General features: G+C 37.7%; 3 protein-coding genes across 3 annotated transcripts; all 3 read right to left on the bottom strand.

Moving 5' to 3' along the window:
- LOC115805221 (major histocompatibility complex class I-related gene protein-like) lies at positions 1-2,603 on the bottom strand. The gene is made up of 6 exons (XM_030765746.1): positions 2,420-2,603; positions 1,752-2,036; positions 1,090-1,374; positions 469-579; positions 242-283; positions 1-38 (listed from the first exon to the last, which is right to left on the bottom strand). Exons 1-6 carry the CDS (start codon positions 2,601-2,603, stop codon positions 1-3), a joined length of 945 nt encoding a protein of 314 aa, XP_030621606.1.
- A 4,690-nt stretch (positions 2,604-7,293) lies between these two features.
- LOC115805211 (T-cell surface glycoprotein CD1b-2-like) lies at positions 7,294-9,247 on the bottom strand. Its single transcript, XM_030765732.1, has 4 exons — positions 8,881-9,247; positions 8,112-8,396; positions 7,530-7,571; positions 7,294-7,331 (listed from the first exon to the last, which is right to left on the bottom strand). Exons 1-4 carry the CDS (start codon positions 9,245-9,247, stop codon positions 7,294-7,296), a joined length of 732 nt encoding a protein of 243 aa, XP_030621592.1.
- Positions 9,248-13,363: 4,116 nt separating this feature from the next.
- Positions 13,364-16,910, bottom strand: LOC115805203 (popy Class I histocompatibility antigen, A-1 alpha chain-like). The gene is made up of 6 exons (XM_030765720.1): positions 16,688-16,910; positions 15,968-16,237; positions 14,640-14,927; positions 13,865-13,975; positions 13,642-13,677; positions 13,364-13,481 (listed from the first exon to the last, which is right to left on the bottom strand). Exons 1-6 carry the CDS (start codon positions 16,908-16,910, stop codon positions 13,441-13,443), a joined length of 969 nt encoding a protein of 322 aa, XP_030621580.1. The 3' UTR covers positions 13,364-13,440.
- Positions 16,911-18,296: the final 1,386 nt, after the last annotated feature.

Raw genomic sequence — 18,296 nt, 5'->3', positions numbered from 1 at the left:
TCATTTGGGGTCTGTGGAGCATTCATTGTCCTCTGTACCTGAAAAGAGAGTAAGGGTATGTAAGGGTATGCTTCTTCTTAAGCAGACAAGAGTCACCACAGGTATTGAAGACAATTTTAATCCATGTGAGAATAGCACACTGATCAATGCTACACTGGTGATTTACGTTAGAAACTTTAAATAACCTTTAAACAAACTGATCACCTTTTCATTTTATTTTACTAAAACTTCACATACTCACTTGCAGTAGCGATGTATCTATTCTGGGTCAGTTCTGTGTGACCTGGAACACAAAAAACTCAGGCAAATCAAGAGAAGACAGTAGACAATGGTATACTCAATATTTAGAGAATTTAACAATATTTAAAAGAGTGCATTATATTTGATATATAAATGGACACAACAAGAAAAACATCTCTCCTGAACTGATCCGTATTAGCTTTAGTAAACTCACTGTTCTTATTATACCTGCACATTTCTTCCATACGATGCAGCCAGCAATGGGTATCATCACCAACACAAACAAGGCCAACAGTACAAAGAGTACTATGGGTAGGATGGATGGACCCGGATCATAATCTGTAATGACAATGAAACTGAGAGTTTGTAAGTCATCTGATGAAAATAGAGTTGTCTTAATGGTTGTCTTAATGGTTGTCTTAATATGATTAATATCAACCATGACTCCCATTAATCATAATTACCGACACTCATAACCCGTACTGATGGCAAATATTGACATTAGTTGTGAAAAGTGATGTTCCTTTTCCCAGTGATTCTCAACTTCAGTCCTGAGGTTCCCCTGTCCTGCACGTCTTTGTTTTAATGCCTCTGAGCTCAGGACTGACAAACCGGATTCCACTGATCAATTAATCATCAAGCCTTTGATTAGCTCAATTAACTGTGATAATGATGGGTTAAAACACAGATGTGCAGGACAGGGGGCTCTCAGGACTGGGGTTGAGAACCACTGCCTTATCCTTAACAATTACAGTACACTGTTCTGAACTGATAACTCTGAAGGCATGACAAGTGTCGTATGTAACAAAAACAAAACAAAACAAACAAAAAAGAAGTACATTACATTACCAACACTGATGTCCAACTTGTTGTCCAGACTGAGGTGGGTGACTACACAGGTGTAGTTATGGTTTACTTCCCCTGCAATGACCTCCAGACTTTTCCTCATCTGGTAGGTTCCATCAGTATTAGGTAGCAGAAACCCTCCAGTAAGCTGGTCTTCAGGTACTGGCTGACCATCTCTAAGCAGAGTCAGGTTAATGTGACGGGGGTAAAAACCAGTAGCCAGACATGTCACCTGAGTCCTTGTAGAGTGTGTGAGTGTCTTCTTGAGAAGCCTGACTCTGGGTTTCACTGTGATGGATGAAGTAGAGACGAGAAAAGATTCCTGACACTCTACATAATCATTACAATCCAAAACAACAATCACACATCTATGATGGAGCCCAAAAACATGTGTGGATCAAAATATACTAAATGTTTAATAGGCTAACACATTGTTGCAGATATGCTGCTATTTTGATAAACTGAGCTACAGCGCTAAAGATATTACTCTTACCTGTGTAGCTAAATCCACAAAAAAATCATAAACTGCACACCCAAAGCAAAACTACAGATTTAATAAACCATCTACACTAAGATAGATTTAACCCAACCTTCAAACCAACCTATGTTGCCTCTTATATTTAACTTAACTGTAAACAAAATTGGTGGAAAACACTTGGTCTTACCTTTTCTCAGCAAATATCTTTTCTCTCTCTGAAGGTACCTCCTTAAGACTTTGATGCATATGGGCTGATAAATATTTTCCACCACCCATTTAATACGACTTTCAGGGAAAAAACTCCAGTCAATCACTGAATCCATGCTCCATGCTAAAGTGTTCTTTTGCATGTTGAAGTTGATTTCCTGCAGGTTTCCGGCAAAGCCACTGTAAGTATCTAATAACTTAATTTGTCCTGGGACATCACCTTCTAACAGTTCGCACCCAATGATCCTCTGAAAAACATCAATCTCTACAGATGGTGGTGGTAGTAATGGGGGTGGGGGGAGGGGAGATTACATCATGAAAGTAGTTCCAGTGAGAGGGTCTGATATCAAATAGTAAGGTTGCATTTAGATTGCCAACTATATATGATTTAGATAAACCCACAAAAGGAATTTGTTTGCTGATAGCGAGCAGGTTTCTTTAAGCAGTACAGAAGTACTGCAAGACCCGAAATATGAAAGGAGATCAACCTCATGAATCTTTGTCTTGCAGCTCTGTAAAGATTGATTTCTGGCTGATTCACTGAATTGATTCACACTCTAACTACAAGAACAGGATAGAACATTCATCACCAAACACTATTCATCACTGCTTTACCAGAAAATGACCGTAAAGAACTGAAGAACTTACCATTTGTGGAATTAAAATGTTTCCTTAGGCGTGTTGTTGTATATTTCATACTCTCAAACATTCTTCCAAACACAACGCCAGCATCTTTCTGTTCACTATCATAGTCTTCTGAATTGGTGTGTAGGCGGTGGAGAGCAATTCCGTCAACTGAATCATAGTATCCCAGTTGCACATCATCCAACATCACAACAGCACTAACCTCAGGAAATGGTGTTTCGCCTATTATGTATGTTGCAAAGGCAAGCAAAGAGTGCGAACCTATATGACAGAATGTAAATTTTGATTGTTTTCCTTTTTGTTGAAAATCCAGTTTTGTCCAATGTGCAACACTGCTTAAATTAGAATTTTTATCGGATAGTTCTTAGAACAAAACAAACAAGCAAGCAAATTACGGATTTGTTTCTGCATTTTAGAAATTGATTTGTCAAGCAAAAGGACAAGGCTGATGAAATAATATTCATTATTTTGGACTGATCATAGTTGCAGAGGCCAAACAGTATATTTTTATTTGACAAAAAAAATTATTACACAGATGATGTTTTATAAATATGACTATGCTGACAGGTCCAAAAAAACATGAAATATACTGGTTTCTGTACACACATTACTTTATGAACAGTCTGTCTCAATATCAGCCCTCAACTTTTTTGGGTGTCTTGTAGATGGTTAATATTACTTAATTAATTTGAACGAATTAGGTAGCTATGGGAAAGCAAATTATGGTTGTATATTAGGAACTATGATAAATGCATTTGTTTAAGAAAACAGGGCAGCAAAACAGGTTGATTAGAACAGTAATAACACATTAAAAAGGAGGAGGCTGCCTAAAAGAGAGGATACATAACTTGGGAAAAATGAAGAAAACTGAGACCACTCTAATCTGTGGAAGTCACGACTACAAAGTCCTTTACATAATGAGTTCTGATTGCCAGAGAAATAATGATAGTGAATAATGTTCTATCTGTCGACTTACCAGTAGAGTTATGCACATAAAGAGAGCATGCTGTTTATGTCATTCTCAATATCTCATGTGGTTAGTAGAGTTCTACTTCATAGGGTCAAGTCTCTTTGCAGCCACAGGTTGAAATATTTCTGGATCCTTTCTCAATAGTTCAGTCCTCCCCTCAGTTAAAGGAGCATCTAATATCCACATTCTTAGTAACCACAATCCTTAAATAGGTGACTTGGTACTTCACAGGGATGTTGTATATGGATAGACTGGCACATTCCTTAACTGGCAGAAGTTCCAGTTTTCCGAGATTCAAATATAGAACTGGAGCTTGAGAAAATATCTTCATATAATTTATAACCTAAGGAAACTGTGATGTATTATTTGGAAATAACGCAGTGTCATCAGCTAAATAACTGTTAATCTGACAACCAGTTACTGAGATCCTTTGAGCATCACTTTAAAGAGTAAATGCTGAAATTAGCTGAATAGCAAGGAGAATATATGAGAACAGACATGGGGAAATAGGGTGTCATTGCCTGTGGCACAATCCAGCCTGGTCCTTCCACTGTCTAAGCCACATTTTCCCTTTCTCCCGTTTGTGTCCTGTTCCTGGGTTCCACTCCATGTTTTGCATTCACACCAATCACCAGCCTTCCCTCAGCTCACCTGTTCACCATCTTCTCATTAGTCTGTTTTAAAGCCTTGACTCAACATTTACCCCTTGCCAGATTATCCTTGCCAGTTTTTGGAAGGATCTCTTGGGGTGTCATGTGTTTCTGATTTTTTTTTTTTGCTCATGTTTTGACTTCTGCCTGTTTCTTGGATTTTTGGTCTTGTCTTGCCCCTTTGGTTTTTGGGAAATGCCTGGACTGTTTTGCCCTCCCAGTATGTGACCTGTGCCTGCTCACTTTTGATTACTGCTTTGCCCTCCTCTGTACCTCTGTTTTTTGTATTGGCCTTATCTCTAGTTTTTTAAGACTCTGCCTGGATTCAAACCACATTTTTTGCCTGATCCCCATTTTGCCTGTCTGTGAATTGACTGCGAACACTGCCAACTGTTTTCTGTACTGTTGAAATTTTTTGATCATTAAAATCACCTTTTTAAAAAGAACCTCTCAAGAGTTTGCTTCTGGGTCCATATTCCTTATCCCAGGCCTCACAGGCTGTGACCGTCTGAGACCTTTAATGCAGTTAAAACAGTGTGAAGTCCCATGCTTCACCATGTTTGGCTCTGTTGAAGGAGTTTCCATGCATCACATTTTAAAAGAAATGCAGAAAAATGCCTCAAAGCCAAATTTATAATTTCATTCCGTAGAAAAGAATCCTGAGCCTTATAAAAACCAATAAAAAGAACAAAACTGTTTTCACTGAAGTTCTAACCAGACATTATTTGCATTGTGTCTGTTTTTCATGAAGCTGGATTGTGTTTCATCACTTTCATTTTTTCTCTTTTTTATGAGTTTTCAATTCATTGCTGTAACCTGCACAACAGATATATGATACATGCTGATTGTAACAACAGAACTGTCACACCTTGGTCCTCTCTTTCCCCCTCTAGTGGTGAAGTTTGGTTAAGGTTTTTGTTACCTCCTGGTTTCCTTGGTTCACCCTGTTAGTTTAATCATTAGTCCCACCTGTTTCTTGTTAATTTAGTCCTACCCGGTCCTGTATAAATACTCCTATATTTGGCTTCGGTTGTCTGTGTGTTGTGTTAACCTGTTGTGAAGCCTGAATACGCAATTCTGTAAGTTCCAAGAAGTCTTGTGTATCGTTCTTTTAAAATAAAACTGAAACTAACCTGCACATGCATCCAGCCTCTTCAGCAAATCATGACATGAACTGCCTCACCCCCAGGCTTCAGGATTTACACATGTGAGCAAGCAGCATTCAAAAAAGTTGAAGGCTGATATTGAGAGAGAATGTTCATACAGTAACGTATGCACTGTAACCATAACTGTAACTGTACACATACTCATATTTTGGAAAGAAGTCCACAGATTTACAAAACAGTATTTGTGTAATGATCTCTCCTTGTTCTATGAAAACATATTGCTTGGCTTCTACAACTATGATCAGTCCAAAACAATGTATATTATTTCATTAACCTTGGCCTTTTGCTTGCCAAAATGCATATACATAGATGTAGATTGAGTAAGTAATAACATTTGAACAAGAAGTCAAACAGTATATGAAATTTATTGTGAACCCCACCATCAGTAAAGCTATGAAAACTATCAAGCTCAGTACTTCCTTTTGGATTTTTATATAGTAGGCTATTTTGTAAACCCTCTTGCGTCTCTGTATGTCCTACCTCTTTATGCTCACAACATCAGCAACAACAACAACAACTGTAGTTCTCTTCTTAGTAACACAGACACAGGTTGGTTCTTCGAAACGGGCATTTATTTGGGCACGTCTTATCTCACCGATGTATCCACGCCTTAATCACGCCGTGAGAACTATATTTGTAAATGAAGACTGTACTAAACACATCAACAAATTATACAGTACATAGCCTGAAGACAAAAAATATACAAATGGCACTTGCATGAATTCATTCACATTCCACAAGTAAACAACATTCCACAAGTAAACAAATACCCCGTTGTTCTGCTTGGCATGAAAAGAGGTTCTTGAGTCCTCACGAGTCTTTTGAAAGTCTTTTTGACTTTCTGCTTTGGCTTCAGACATCAATAATTATAACCCTGAATGCAACATAGCAGGGTCTCACGACATACATCTGCTCACCTACAGTCCGTTGGAACAGCAACCAACCCTGACTTCTGTCTCTTCCGCATTCTCCCCAGATGCGTTATTTTGTGCCTTACTGTATTTTAACTGTAAAAAATGAATTTACTAATCACGTCAGATTTCAATTTTAAAATTTCATCAAATAGATTATTTATTTATTCATTAATTGTATGAAATTATAGAATCACTTATGAATCAATTATCAGTTATGCATCATAAACATAGAATATTTATGCATCAGCACTTACGCTCCCACCAAAATCACTCATTGAGTGCCTACATCCAAAGTAATTGTATTTTGTGACAGCCTTTGGTTGGATATCTGATTGCAGGGTGTGAGTGTGAACCCTGATCTTGTTTGAGTTCAGAATGTGAATGTTACATTGTAATGTTAGGTCTGAGTGTTGTTACAGTGATGTTTTGCATTGAATGCAAAATTAAAAAGACAAAGTTCTCACTTTTATTAAGTAAAATAAAAGAAGTCTAGACAATTAGGTCCAGACATCATCTGTTACAATAGGGAATAAGATAAACACAATAATACATTGCTCTTAAAACAAAGGAAAAAAGTGTCAACACTGAATCAGTTTGATGATTTAACTTGTGTTGGATGAAATGCTTTCCTCAAAATCACACAGGAAATATTCAGACAGGACATCTTATGTGCACGTCTGATGCCCCAAAAATACAGCACGAACGACAACAGTTTTTCCAATGACTGTTAAGCTGAGTGCAGTAAGTAATCATTCATCTGGTAGTATGCATGTTTTATCTAATCAATAAGTGAATGAAAAAATACATTTTGTTTGAATAAGTTTGTTATCTGTAGAAATCTGTCCAAACAGTTCTGAACAAAAGGGTCACAACAATGAGATTTTTTGTGAACGGAACTGTAAAATATACTTTCTGCAAAGGGCTGAAAACTCATCAATGTTTTCGCTTGAGCCAATTGAGCAGAATCGCATGCATTCAAATCATCTTAACCCCACCCCCCCTCCCCCGACCCAGAGTAAACCCACTGAATCTGAATTTAGAATGCAACAAGTAAGGAAAAAACTGGCAGATTATGCCAAGAATATGACAAGAATATGCCAAGAATTCAAGTTAATTCTGTTATGATTCATGACATAATTCAATATGCCTTGTTGGGACCTATTAAAACATTCTCGGGTTATTTGGTTTCTGGGGAGCACTCATTGTTCTCTGTACCTGAAAAGAGAGTAAGGGTATGTAAGTGTTTGCTTGTTCTTCACCATACACAAGAATCACTGCAGCCATCAATGAGAATTTTAATCCATGAGAGAGTAGCACACTGATTAATGACACAATGGTGATTTATTTCCAAAACTTTAAATAACAAACTGCACAAGTTTTCCTTCTATTTTACTGAAAAATTCACACACTCACTTGCAGTAGCGGTGTTTCTACTCTTGGTCAGTTCTTTGTGACCTGGAATGCAAAATATTCAATATTTACAGAATTTAACAATATTTGAAAGAGAGCATTATATTTCACACACAAATGGACACAACAAGAAAAACATCTCTTGATCCAAATTAGCTTTAGTAAACTCTGTCTCACTGATCTTATTATACCTACACATTTCTTCCATATGATGCAACCACCAATGGGTATCATCACCAACACAAACAAGGCCAACAGTACAAAGAGTACTATGGGTAGGATGGATGGACCCAGATCATAATCTATCATAACAATGAAACAGAGAGTTTGTAAGTCATCTGATGAAATTAAAGTTGATTATGTTATATTGATTCTTAAAATAAGTAATATCAACCATTAATCATAACTACTGACACTTGTAACTTTTACTGATGGCAAATATTGACATCAGTTGTGAAAAGTGATGTTCCTTATCCTGAACGATTACAGCACACTGTTCTGAACTGATAACTGTCTGAAGACATGAAAAGTGCTGTATGTATATTACAAAAACCAAACAAACAAAAAAGAAGTACATTACATTACCCATACTGATGTCCAACTTGTTGTCCAGACTGAGGTGGGTGACTACACAGGTGTAGTTATGGTTTACTTCCCCTGCACTGACCTCCAGACTTTTCCTCATCTGGTAAGTTCCATCAGTATTAGGTAGCAGTATCCCTCCAGTAAGCTGGTCTTCAGGTATTGGCTGACCATCTCTAAGCAGTGTCAGGTTAATGTGGCGGGGGTAAAAACCAGTAGCCAGACATGTCACCTGAGTCCTTGTAGAGTGTGTGAGTGTCTTCTTGAGAAGCCTGACTCTGGGTTTCACTGTGATGGATGAAATAGAGACAAGCCAAAATTTGTTGCACTCTTGAGAATCCTTACAAGTCCAGGACAACAATCACACATCTGTTATAGTGGTGATGGTGCCCAAAAACATGTGTGGATCAAAATATACTAAAAGATTCATAGGCTAACACACTATTGCAGATATGCTGCTTTTCTGATAATCTGACTTACTCTTACCTGTGTGGCCAAATCCATCGAAAAATCATAAACTGCACACCCAAAGCAAAACCACAGATTTAAACCACTCACTCACTCACTCACTCACTATCTAAGCCGTTTATCCTGATTAGGGTCGTGGGGGGTGCTGGAGCCTATCCCAGCAGTCATAGGGCGAAAGGTGGGGAAACACCCTGGACAGGTTTAAACCATCTATACTAAAATAGATTTAACCCAACATTTAAACCAATGTATGGAGCCCATTATGTGTAACTCAACAAAATTAGTGGAAAAGACATGTTCTTACCTTTCCTCAGCAAATATCTTTTTTCTCTCTGAAGGTACCTCTGTAAGATTTTGATGCATATAGGCTGATAAATATTTTCCACTATCACTTTAGTACCACTTTCAGTGTGAATGCCCCAGTCGATTATCGAATCCATGCTCCACAGTGAAGTCTTCTTTTGCAAGTTGAAATTCAGTTCCAGTAGGTTTCCAGCAAAGCCACTGTAAGAATCTAATAACTTAAATTGTCCTTGGACGTCACCGTCCAACAGCTCACACCCACTGATCCTCTGAAAAACATCAATCTCTTCAGATGGTGGTGGCAGTGATGGGTGGGGGGGTAAAAGAAAGATGAGGTCATGACAATAGTTCCAGTGAAAATCTGACATCAAATAGTGAGGTTGCTTTTAGATTGCCAATTCATTTACAGAGATGAAATCATAAAAGGAATTTGTTTGCTGATGCTGAGCAGACATCTTTAAACACTAGGCCTATGCAAAATACTACAAGGCCTTAAATATGAAAGGAGATCGACGTCATGAACTGCTGACCTGCAACTCTGTAGTGAGTGATTAAACCTGCTCGCTGATTCATTGAGTAATCCACACTCTAATTACAAGAACAGGGTAGAATACTCATCCTCAAACACTATTAATTGGCTAGAAAATGAGAAACTGAAAACTTACCATTAGTGGAATTTAACTGTTTTCTTAAGCGTGTTGTTTTATATTTCATTTGCTCAAACAAATTTCCAAACACAACAGCAGCATCTTTCTGTTCACTATCATAGTCTTCTGAATTGGTGTGCGGGCGGCGGTGGACACATCTGCTGTCAGCTGAATCATAGTAACCCAGTTGCATATCATCCAACATCAGTACAACACTAAGTTCAGGAAATGGTGTTTTGCCTGCTATATATGTAGCAAAGGCAAGCAAAGAGTGTGCACCTGTGGGTATGATAGAATGTAAATTGTGATTTCATTTGTTTGTTTGTTTGTTTGCTGCTGAAAATCCAGTTTTGTCCAATGTGAAACACAGCTTAACGTAGAAACTTTTACTGGATAGCTTTCAGAACAAAAACAAAACAAAACAAGTCAGAACAAATCAGAATAGATTCAGATTAGCAGCCAACTGTCACGCCCTGTTTCTTTTGTTCTTGTGTTTTATTTCTTCCCCCTCTAGTGGCCAGTTTGGGTTCTGTTGTGCACTTGGGTTTTGGTTCAGTCCTGTTGGTCCCCTTAGTTTAGTCTCCTCCTGGTTTAGCCCCGTTAAGTTCTGTTCAGTTTTCACCTGTCTTTAGTTTAGTTTTGTATAAACACTCCTTCGTTTTCCTGTTTCTTTGTCTTGTGTTGTTTGCTGTTCTGTGGAGGGTGTCCATTCTGTTCGCCAGTTCTTCAGGTTGTAAGTTTTTGAAATCTTATTTGACTTGAATAAAGTGACCTGCACATGCATCCATCCTCTTCCACCATGTGGTTCAGTTATTCTTACTTTCCACTAAGACCCATTGCGTTTCTGGATTTTTTTTTTTTTAAAGTTAATCTTTATACTTCTTGTTTTGTAGTCCTTAATGTTGCATGAAGGGTGGGGTGGGAGGGGAGGGATGGTTCTTCTTTTTTGTTTGTGTGGTCGACTGTTGAAATGTTTCCATTAAAAATCCATATATAAGGTATTAAAAAAAAAGAGGCGAGGTGTGGTAAAATAGTCCATATGTAACTTAATGCAGATTTGATTCTGAATTTCAGAAATAGCATATAATACTCCTCCTGTTATTTTACCAGAATAAAGTACAGTCACAAAAAACTGCTGAATTTATCCCGCTTGTGATAGAGCAAGCTGGCACAATACTTCATACAGGTCAAAGACATGTATCCTAGGCTAGGATTGATACTCCTGTCAGTGACCTTGACCAAGGCACTAGCAAAAAGAACTGGAGTTGGTCCCTGGGCCCTTGTGTGGCTGCCCACTGCTTCTAGCCCCTAGTGTGTGTGTGTGTGTGTGTGTTCACTGATTGTAGTGTTTGTGTGTGCTCACTGGTGTTAGGATGGGTTTAGTGCAGAGGCAACATTTCACCACTCACTGCTAGTGTGCGTGAGAGACTAATAAAGCACTTTTTCTTCTCCTTCTTCTTGTGTTTATTCTTCTTGTTTTTATTCTTCTTCTTCTCCTTCTCCTCTCAAAATTTTTAAAGTTGGCTAGACTATATCAAGTCCTAATGGTCATAAGAAGAATATACTAAAACAATCATGTGAAAAGAGACGCTTACCTGCGTTGACAGTTGATGAAAATGTCAGAAAACACATGAGAATGTTCAGTCTGTTCATTGTGCAGAAGGAATTTCCTAATTCAGCATTCCGGAACACCAATTCATCAACCATGACATGGATTAAAACGATGGCAACAAACCGAGTTTTCTGTTTTGGACGTGTGTCCGCTAATATAGAAGCCTCTGATTGCGGAGTTAAAATTAGAGTAATTTAACACCCTCTGTGGTTTCCTACTTGCTGTTGTGGAAAGTCCCTCTAAACTCCTCAGTAATGTTAAGTCACAGAGTACAGAGAGGACACCCCTGACCATATTCGGGTTCTGCATCTAACCCACCCTCCCTCCATTTCCTGTAGGCACAACTGTTGATCCTTCCTTCCTCCTTCCCTGCAGGCCTGTATTGTACTGACACAGTGAACACATGTTGCAATATCGAACATTTATTGTTATTATTATGATGATGATATGATGATGATTATAAAGAAGTAGAACATGCAGAGACACAGTATGTTTCAAAATAACATACTATATAAAGATCTGAGAGGAGGCAGAGAGGTTGATCGTTTTCATAGCTTTCATTTTGGTGGGGGTCACACCAGATTTAACATACCGCTTGACTTATTGTTCAAATGTTATTACTAGAGGTTCTTGATGAATCAGCAAGGTTGATGAAATATTATTCATTGCTTTGGACTGACTGTAGTTGCAAAAGCCAAGCAGTATATTTATGTTTTATAAAACTGTACACTTCTGTCCAAAATATGACTATGTGGACAGGTCTGGACCCCCCCCCCCCCACCACAAAAAAGCCATGTAATATGCTGGCTTTAGTTCATGCTTTACTGTATGAGCAGTCTCTCTCAATATCAGCATAAACTTTAAGTGGATTTCAAATGGGTAATATTAATTAATTTGAGCTTGATTTTAGTCACTATTATCTTTAATTTAAGAGTTGCTTTCCACATTTTAGTAGCGAAAATGCCAGGATAATAATCTTCAGCAGCAAATGCACTCAAAATCACATGTTTTTAGGACGTTTTTTATTTGCTTCTCTGAGAGTTCTCTCTCTCGGTTGGTCAACAAAACATGAAAATTTAAAAACTCCCTGCAACATCTTACTACAGTCTGACATTAAGCTGATCAAGTTCCACAAGTGGTTGAATCATATGGGGTGTCGTTTGTAAAAAGTTGCAACTTCTGTTTTCCTGCTAGTGCAGGTGACCAGCTAATAAATTACAGACTTATAGGCAGGTGAACTTGAACAGTCATTGGTTGAGCATTGTTCTCCAGTGGTCAAAGGCATTATGTTAATGCAGTCTTTCTTAAACACACACACAACTGTTTAGCTATGATTTGTGCTGTCATTGGCATTATTTTAAGAAGTCAGCTTTAGAGGGTACCTGGCAGAATTTACTCAGTCTCTTAACTGAGACTTCCTCTGAGTGAGCTCAGAAATATCTGTGGCCAGACTAAAGGAGAAAGTCAATGGTGTGAAATAGTGGACACAATATTAAATGAGCCCTGGATAATACTACATCTGAGGTACATTTGCACTCACTTGGTAAAGGTTTTAAAAGATAGTACAAATGTAAGGCGTGCAGTGGAGCTGGACCCAAACGCAAGACACATTGATGGTGATAACTAAAAGGAGGACTTTACTTACAAAATGTAGATAAATAGACAGGAACAAAAACTGGATATAAACAGTGCAGCCAAACAGTGTCTGCAAATGAAAACAAACAACAATAGACCAGGGACAAGACAAACACAAGGGCTTAAATACAAGAGGAGAACTAAGCTGGAGAAACATGATTGGTGCAAATTAACAAGGCTGAAACAAGGTTAATAAATAGAATAAAGAGGATCAGGTGAGGGGCAGAGACAGACACAGAACAAGAGCAAAAGCCATATCAAAACAAAAGTCCAAAATGTGGTGCAGGCTGTGACAGTAAGTCTGTTAACAAAACTATAACTTTAAGGAACATGCAGCTATTTAACATGTAATATTTACAGTAGCAGTAAGTAGTGATAAGGGAAAATGTTGGTCACTCTTTAGCTTGAAGTCTGGTTGAAAGGTGAGGATGTGAAATCTGATCTTGCTTAAGGCAGTAAGACCGAAAAGTTAAACTCACTGAGTTGAAATGAAGAATTTAGAACAAAGTGAAGATCAAATAGGGCAGTAAAGTTGAAAAAATCATGCAAAGTAAAACATGTCACACTGAAAGCTTTTAGGTCCGAATCAATTACAATTCACGCCATAATTCAATTTTACTAGCTTTGATACACTAAGTATTCTGAGGTCATTTGAGCAGAAACTGTGTCATAATGTGGGATCTGCAGATGGCATATTTTGTTCCGCATCTGAAAACAGAGAGGAGACTGTGAATATGGGTGTGATACACTGTACACTGCAGAGATCATTAAAATAAGCTGTCAAATGACAGGATTATATCATACACTTTAAACATACTGCCGAGCTATTATGTAAAACTTTAGTTCCACTAAAACTTCAAACACTCACTTGTAGTAGCAGAGTATTCTCCCTGATGCCGTTGCCCTAGAACGTAATGACTCAAATAAATCAACACATTACAGTGTAAATACCATGCTCAGCCTCTACAGAATTTGGCAATATTTGACAGGGCACGTGATGGCTGACATACAGATGTTACAATAAGAAATAATCTGTCTGGTTGTGATCCTTGTTAACTTGGCTAATATCTCTCTCGCTGTTGTTATTGTACCTGTGGATCTCTTCCATATGACATAGCCAGCGATAATAGTCATCACCAACACAAACAAGACCACCAGTATAGGGATCACTAGGGGTAGAATCGGCAGATCTGGACCATAATCTGTCAAAGCAAGTAAACAGAGACTTTGTTAATATTTAAAACTGCAAAAAAAAATATTGTGCAAAGTTTAGTATTAATTTCATTGCCATGGTGGGAAAATCACACCAAATACCAAGTTTGAGTCATGTACTACACACAGGCTTTCCATATGCCATTTCATCTTTGGCTTACATTTATGGGATTCCTTTACTTTTAAAAAACAGATCGCTCACGATTGGCTAGAGCCATATACAAGATTAAGATGAAGAGTCAAAGCACAAAGGGGTACCTCCACACGTTGAAATGCCAAATATAATTGTTAACTCCCTTATTAAGCAAATACCAAATCTCAAATACTGTTTTACAATGAAAAGGTGCAAGTAATCCTATAAACAGTACTTTCTTTCTTTCTTTCTTTCTTTCTTTTCAGGATAGGATTGCACTTAAAAGATGATTTAATATTCAGTGAAAACAGAGCTTTCAAGCAAACCTTCAGTGAGGCCACAAAATTATCCCATGCAAAGATATCACTACCAAAAGGGCTGCCAATTATCTAGAATAACTACAAATAATAAACACAAAACAGTCAATTTCAAACTTGCACAACATGACAAAATGAAAGGCTGCCCAGCAACAGCACTACAAAAGTGTTCTGTATATTATGAACCAAAATGATATATGTTACCGTCACTGATGTCCAGCTTGTTGTCCAGGCTGAGGTGGGTGGCTGTGCAGGTGTACTGTCTCTCCCTCAGTTCCTTTTCACTGACTTCCAAACTCTTCCTCATCTGGTAGGTTCCATCTCCATTAGGTAGCAGTATCCCTCCAGTGATCTGGTCCTCAGACACAGACTGACCATCTCTGAACAGAGTCAGGTTGATGTGACGAGGGTAAAAACCAGTGGCCAGACATGTCACCTGAACCTTGTCAGAGTCTCTAAGTGTCTTCTTCAGGAGTCTTACTCTGGGTTTCACTGTGGTAGAGAAAATGGACACTCTAAAAAAAACCTTCAGCACATTCCAATGAGTCATTACCAGCTGTGGTGTTTGTGGTGCTGAATTATGCTAAATCTGTTGTGATCAGCCATGCATCTCCAAAAATGTGTTTTTCCAAAATAAGTAAACTGGGAAATTTCTTACTTCACCAGAGATGTCACACCACTATTTTGGCATGACATGGACAAAATGTTGATACTATGTAAGTGCAGAGTGTTCTTGAGATAGAATTGGATTAATATGTAGTATTCAACAGATATAAGGTAAATAATTACAACCAGACAGCCAGCTAAGAAAAAGAATATTGTTAAGGGATAACAAATAAGAAAAATGAATTGAGCATTAACAAAGGACATAAACTTAGACCCAGCCATTGATTTAAAATATTAGATTTAAGTTAAGACACAGTTGCATGAGAAATAATAAATGCTAATAAGCTGACAATTTGCCATGCTAGCTAGCATAAAAGAAATGACAGTGGTGGCTGACTTTTGCATGTATTGGAGAATGCATACAATATTTCACACCCTCCTATACTCCCATGGGTGTCAAACCATAGGGGGACGTACAGTAATGCAAGCAATTGACCACTCCAAAAAAAAAGAAAAGAAAAGGAATACAGACATCTCTGAGTCGGTGACTACATCCAACATGGTATCAATTTAAAATGTTACTCTGCCCAATGAAAAAATATAAGAATGTTTTTGTCTTAAGAGTCAAATCTTGATTTAAAGCAATTCATACAATGGCACTGGGAGACAAAAGATTTCAGAAAATATTGTTAAGAGCCTCATGAGGAATAGGATCAGCCCTACTTAGGTTATTAAGAAATTTGCTTTGCTGTAATTTAGTAAAATAAAATTCTGATATAACTATCAAACAACTTTTTAACAAAGTTTGAGGGTGTACTTGAGGACTCATGAACTCTGACCCAAATATCAATTTTTCTCCATAATATGAAGGTCAAAACAACAATGTATAAGACCAGATAGGAGCAGGTGTTTGTATTTGGTCTTACCTTTTCTCATTACATATCTTTTCTCATTTTGAAGGTATCTCTCCAGGGTTTTAATGCAGATAGGACGATAAACCATCCTCACCAGCAAATCATCTGCGGTCCATTCATTAGCCTTTATCGACTCAAAGTTCCGTCGAAAGGTGCCCTGTTGCATGTTGAATTGAACTTCCACCACGTTCATGCCACTGAAAGCATCCAGCAACTTCATTTGTCCTGATTTACTACCATCCAGCAGCTCACATCCGAAGATTCTTTGATAAACATAAACTCCTGAAAATATCAAGGGAAAAAGTAAGCAAATAAATAATTAACTAATTCCACAGAGAGTGTAGCAAGTAATATGTGATGAGCCTGTAAGCCTGTTTAATATAGTATGGGATAGCAGTCTTGCCCAGGGTGGTTGTGGATATGTATCACTGCACTTGCCTTCAGTTAGGATTGCTAATTGAATGTGTTACAGAAATTAACTGATTAATGAAAATAGTTTGCTCAAAATTTTATGATTTATATCAAGGATACATCAAGAACTACTAAGTGCTTTTAACATGTGCCAACATATTGTACTCATGACTTCAGAAAGACAAAAACATGATAGGGTGATTCTATGGGGAAAAAGCATGACAGGATCTAGCCAGTATGACTCCATATGAACTGGGTAACTAGCATCCCAAAATCATCTTGATAAGGTATAACTGTGCTGCAAATTTGAAGTGCTCTCACCATCTGTGTGGTTGAGTTGATGCATTAGATATGTTGTTAGAAATTTGACATCACTATGCATATTTCCAAATACAAGGCGAGCATCTTTCTGCTCTGCAACATAGTCTTCAGTATTGTTGTGCCTCCGGTGGAAAAACCTTTCCTCTGTTGAGTCATAGTATCCCACTTGCAGATCATCCAGCATCACCGCCGCACCAAACTCAGGAAACTGTGTTTCTCCCATGATGTATGTTGCAAATGCAAGCAAAGAGTGAGAGCCTGTGAGTATAAAAGTATTTTTTCAGCCTTTAAAGTCAACTGCTTTGAGAGCAAGGCTTCTTTTGCAATCAACAGAGTGAATTACAAAGACAAGAAATTTATTGAATTGACATACTGTATGGATTTGTATGTGAGAGAGCAAGTGAGGAAGCTTACTTACAATTTAAAATTCTATGACCCACATAAACAAAAAGATGCAAAAGATCAGATAATGGACAGAGGTTTGCTGTTGTCAACCTAGCTGCCTGCATGAACTGTGGATTTTTGAGACCTTACTTAAATTCATATATAATGTTGAGAGTTCCTGTGTCAGTTGTTGTGGGAGAGGACTGTAAAATAAGTAGACTGGCGATGCCGATCGCTGAATGGCTGGAGTCGGTGCGGGAGGAGACGAGGTCGTTACATTAATGCCAATGGTTGCAGAAATGTTAACAAAATACTTCAATCAATGTTGAAATTTCAACGGTGAAAGATCTGTACATTGAATCAACAATGTCTTCAACAATAAGCAAAAGGAAATTGTAACAGCTGCTTTCTCTCATATTTATTCAGGAAAGTGTCATAATATCCTTTTCCAGGGAGTTTCATTTGATCACATTCAAGCTTTACTATTGACTTATTTAGAGTTGTTTATTTTCATGTTTATAGTATAGGCATATCAGTATTGCAAGTTATGCACAGCAAGTTGCATTACATATCGCAATTACACTGAAAACATATGAGGTGTAGCCTACATTAAATTCCTGATCAAGACAGTATTGTCATGTTGATCCAATTGGAAACTAGGTTATAATATTGCAGCGTCGGAGAGTGGTCGTTGGCCTCGCCCCTTTTACTCTGTTGGGCAAGTTTACTGTTTGTTTGTTGTTAGACAACATGTTTGAAGTAGATGTATGTTGGGGGATGTTTACCGGTGTTTTTGGGATGCCTTTTTCTAAGTTTTAAGTTTTTATGTTACAGATAGTAATTTGGGACGTCACCATTTGGTGAAGTGTAGGCCTAGGTATCAGGTTGGTTGTTCTGTACTTTTAGATTCTTTTGTTTATTAATAAGTGACCTTTGCTTCATTGTAACATCTTATAGTTTAGATTGACTGAGTAAGTTGAGTATATTTTAGTCATAGCACAGCATCATATTGTAACATAATTAAATAAACAAATAAGAGTAATTTAGAAGCGAAACATAATTCAATTCTCTAGTGTAAGTAATGCTTCTAGTGTGAACCATGTCGCGATGTCTATGTTGATTCTATTTTCAATGTCAATACTTAACTCAATGTTGGCGCAACACTTTCACCCACGTTGAAAATTGAGACGTTGAAACAACATCGCTGTGTGAACGTTGGTTCGAT

The sequence above is a fragment of the Chanos chanos genome, chromosome 1, assembly GCF_902362185.1.
Source record: "Chanos chanos chromosome 1, fChaCha1.1, whole genome shotgun sequence".
Classification (NCBI taxonomy): Eukaryota; Metazoa; Chordata; class Actinopteri; order Gonorynchiformes; family Chanidae; genus Chanos; species Chanos chanos.
The sequence above is the reverse complement of the archived record's forward strand: the minus strand, read 5'-3'. Positions and strand labels throughout refer to the sequence as shown.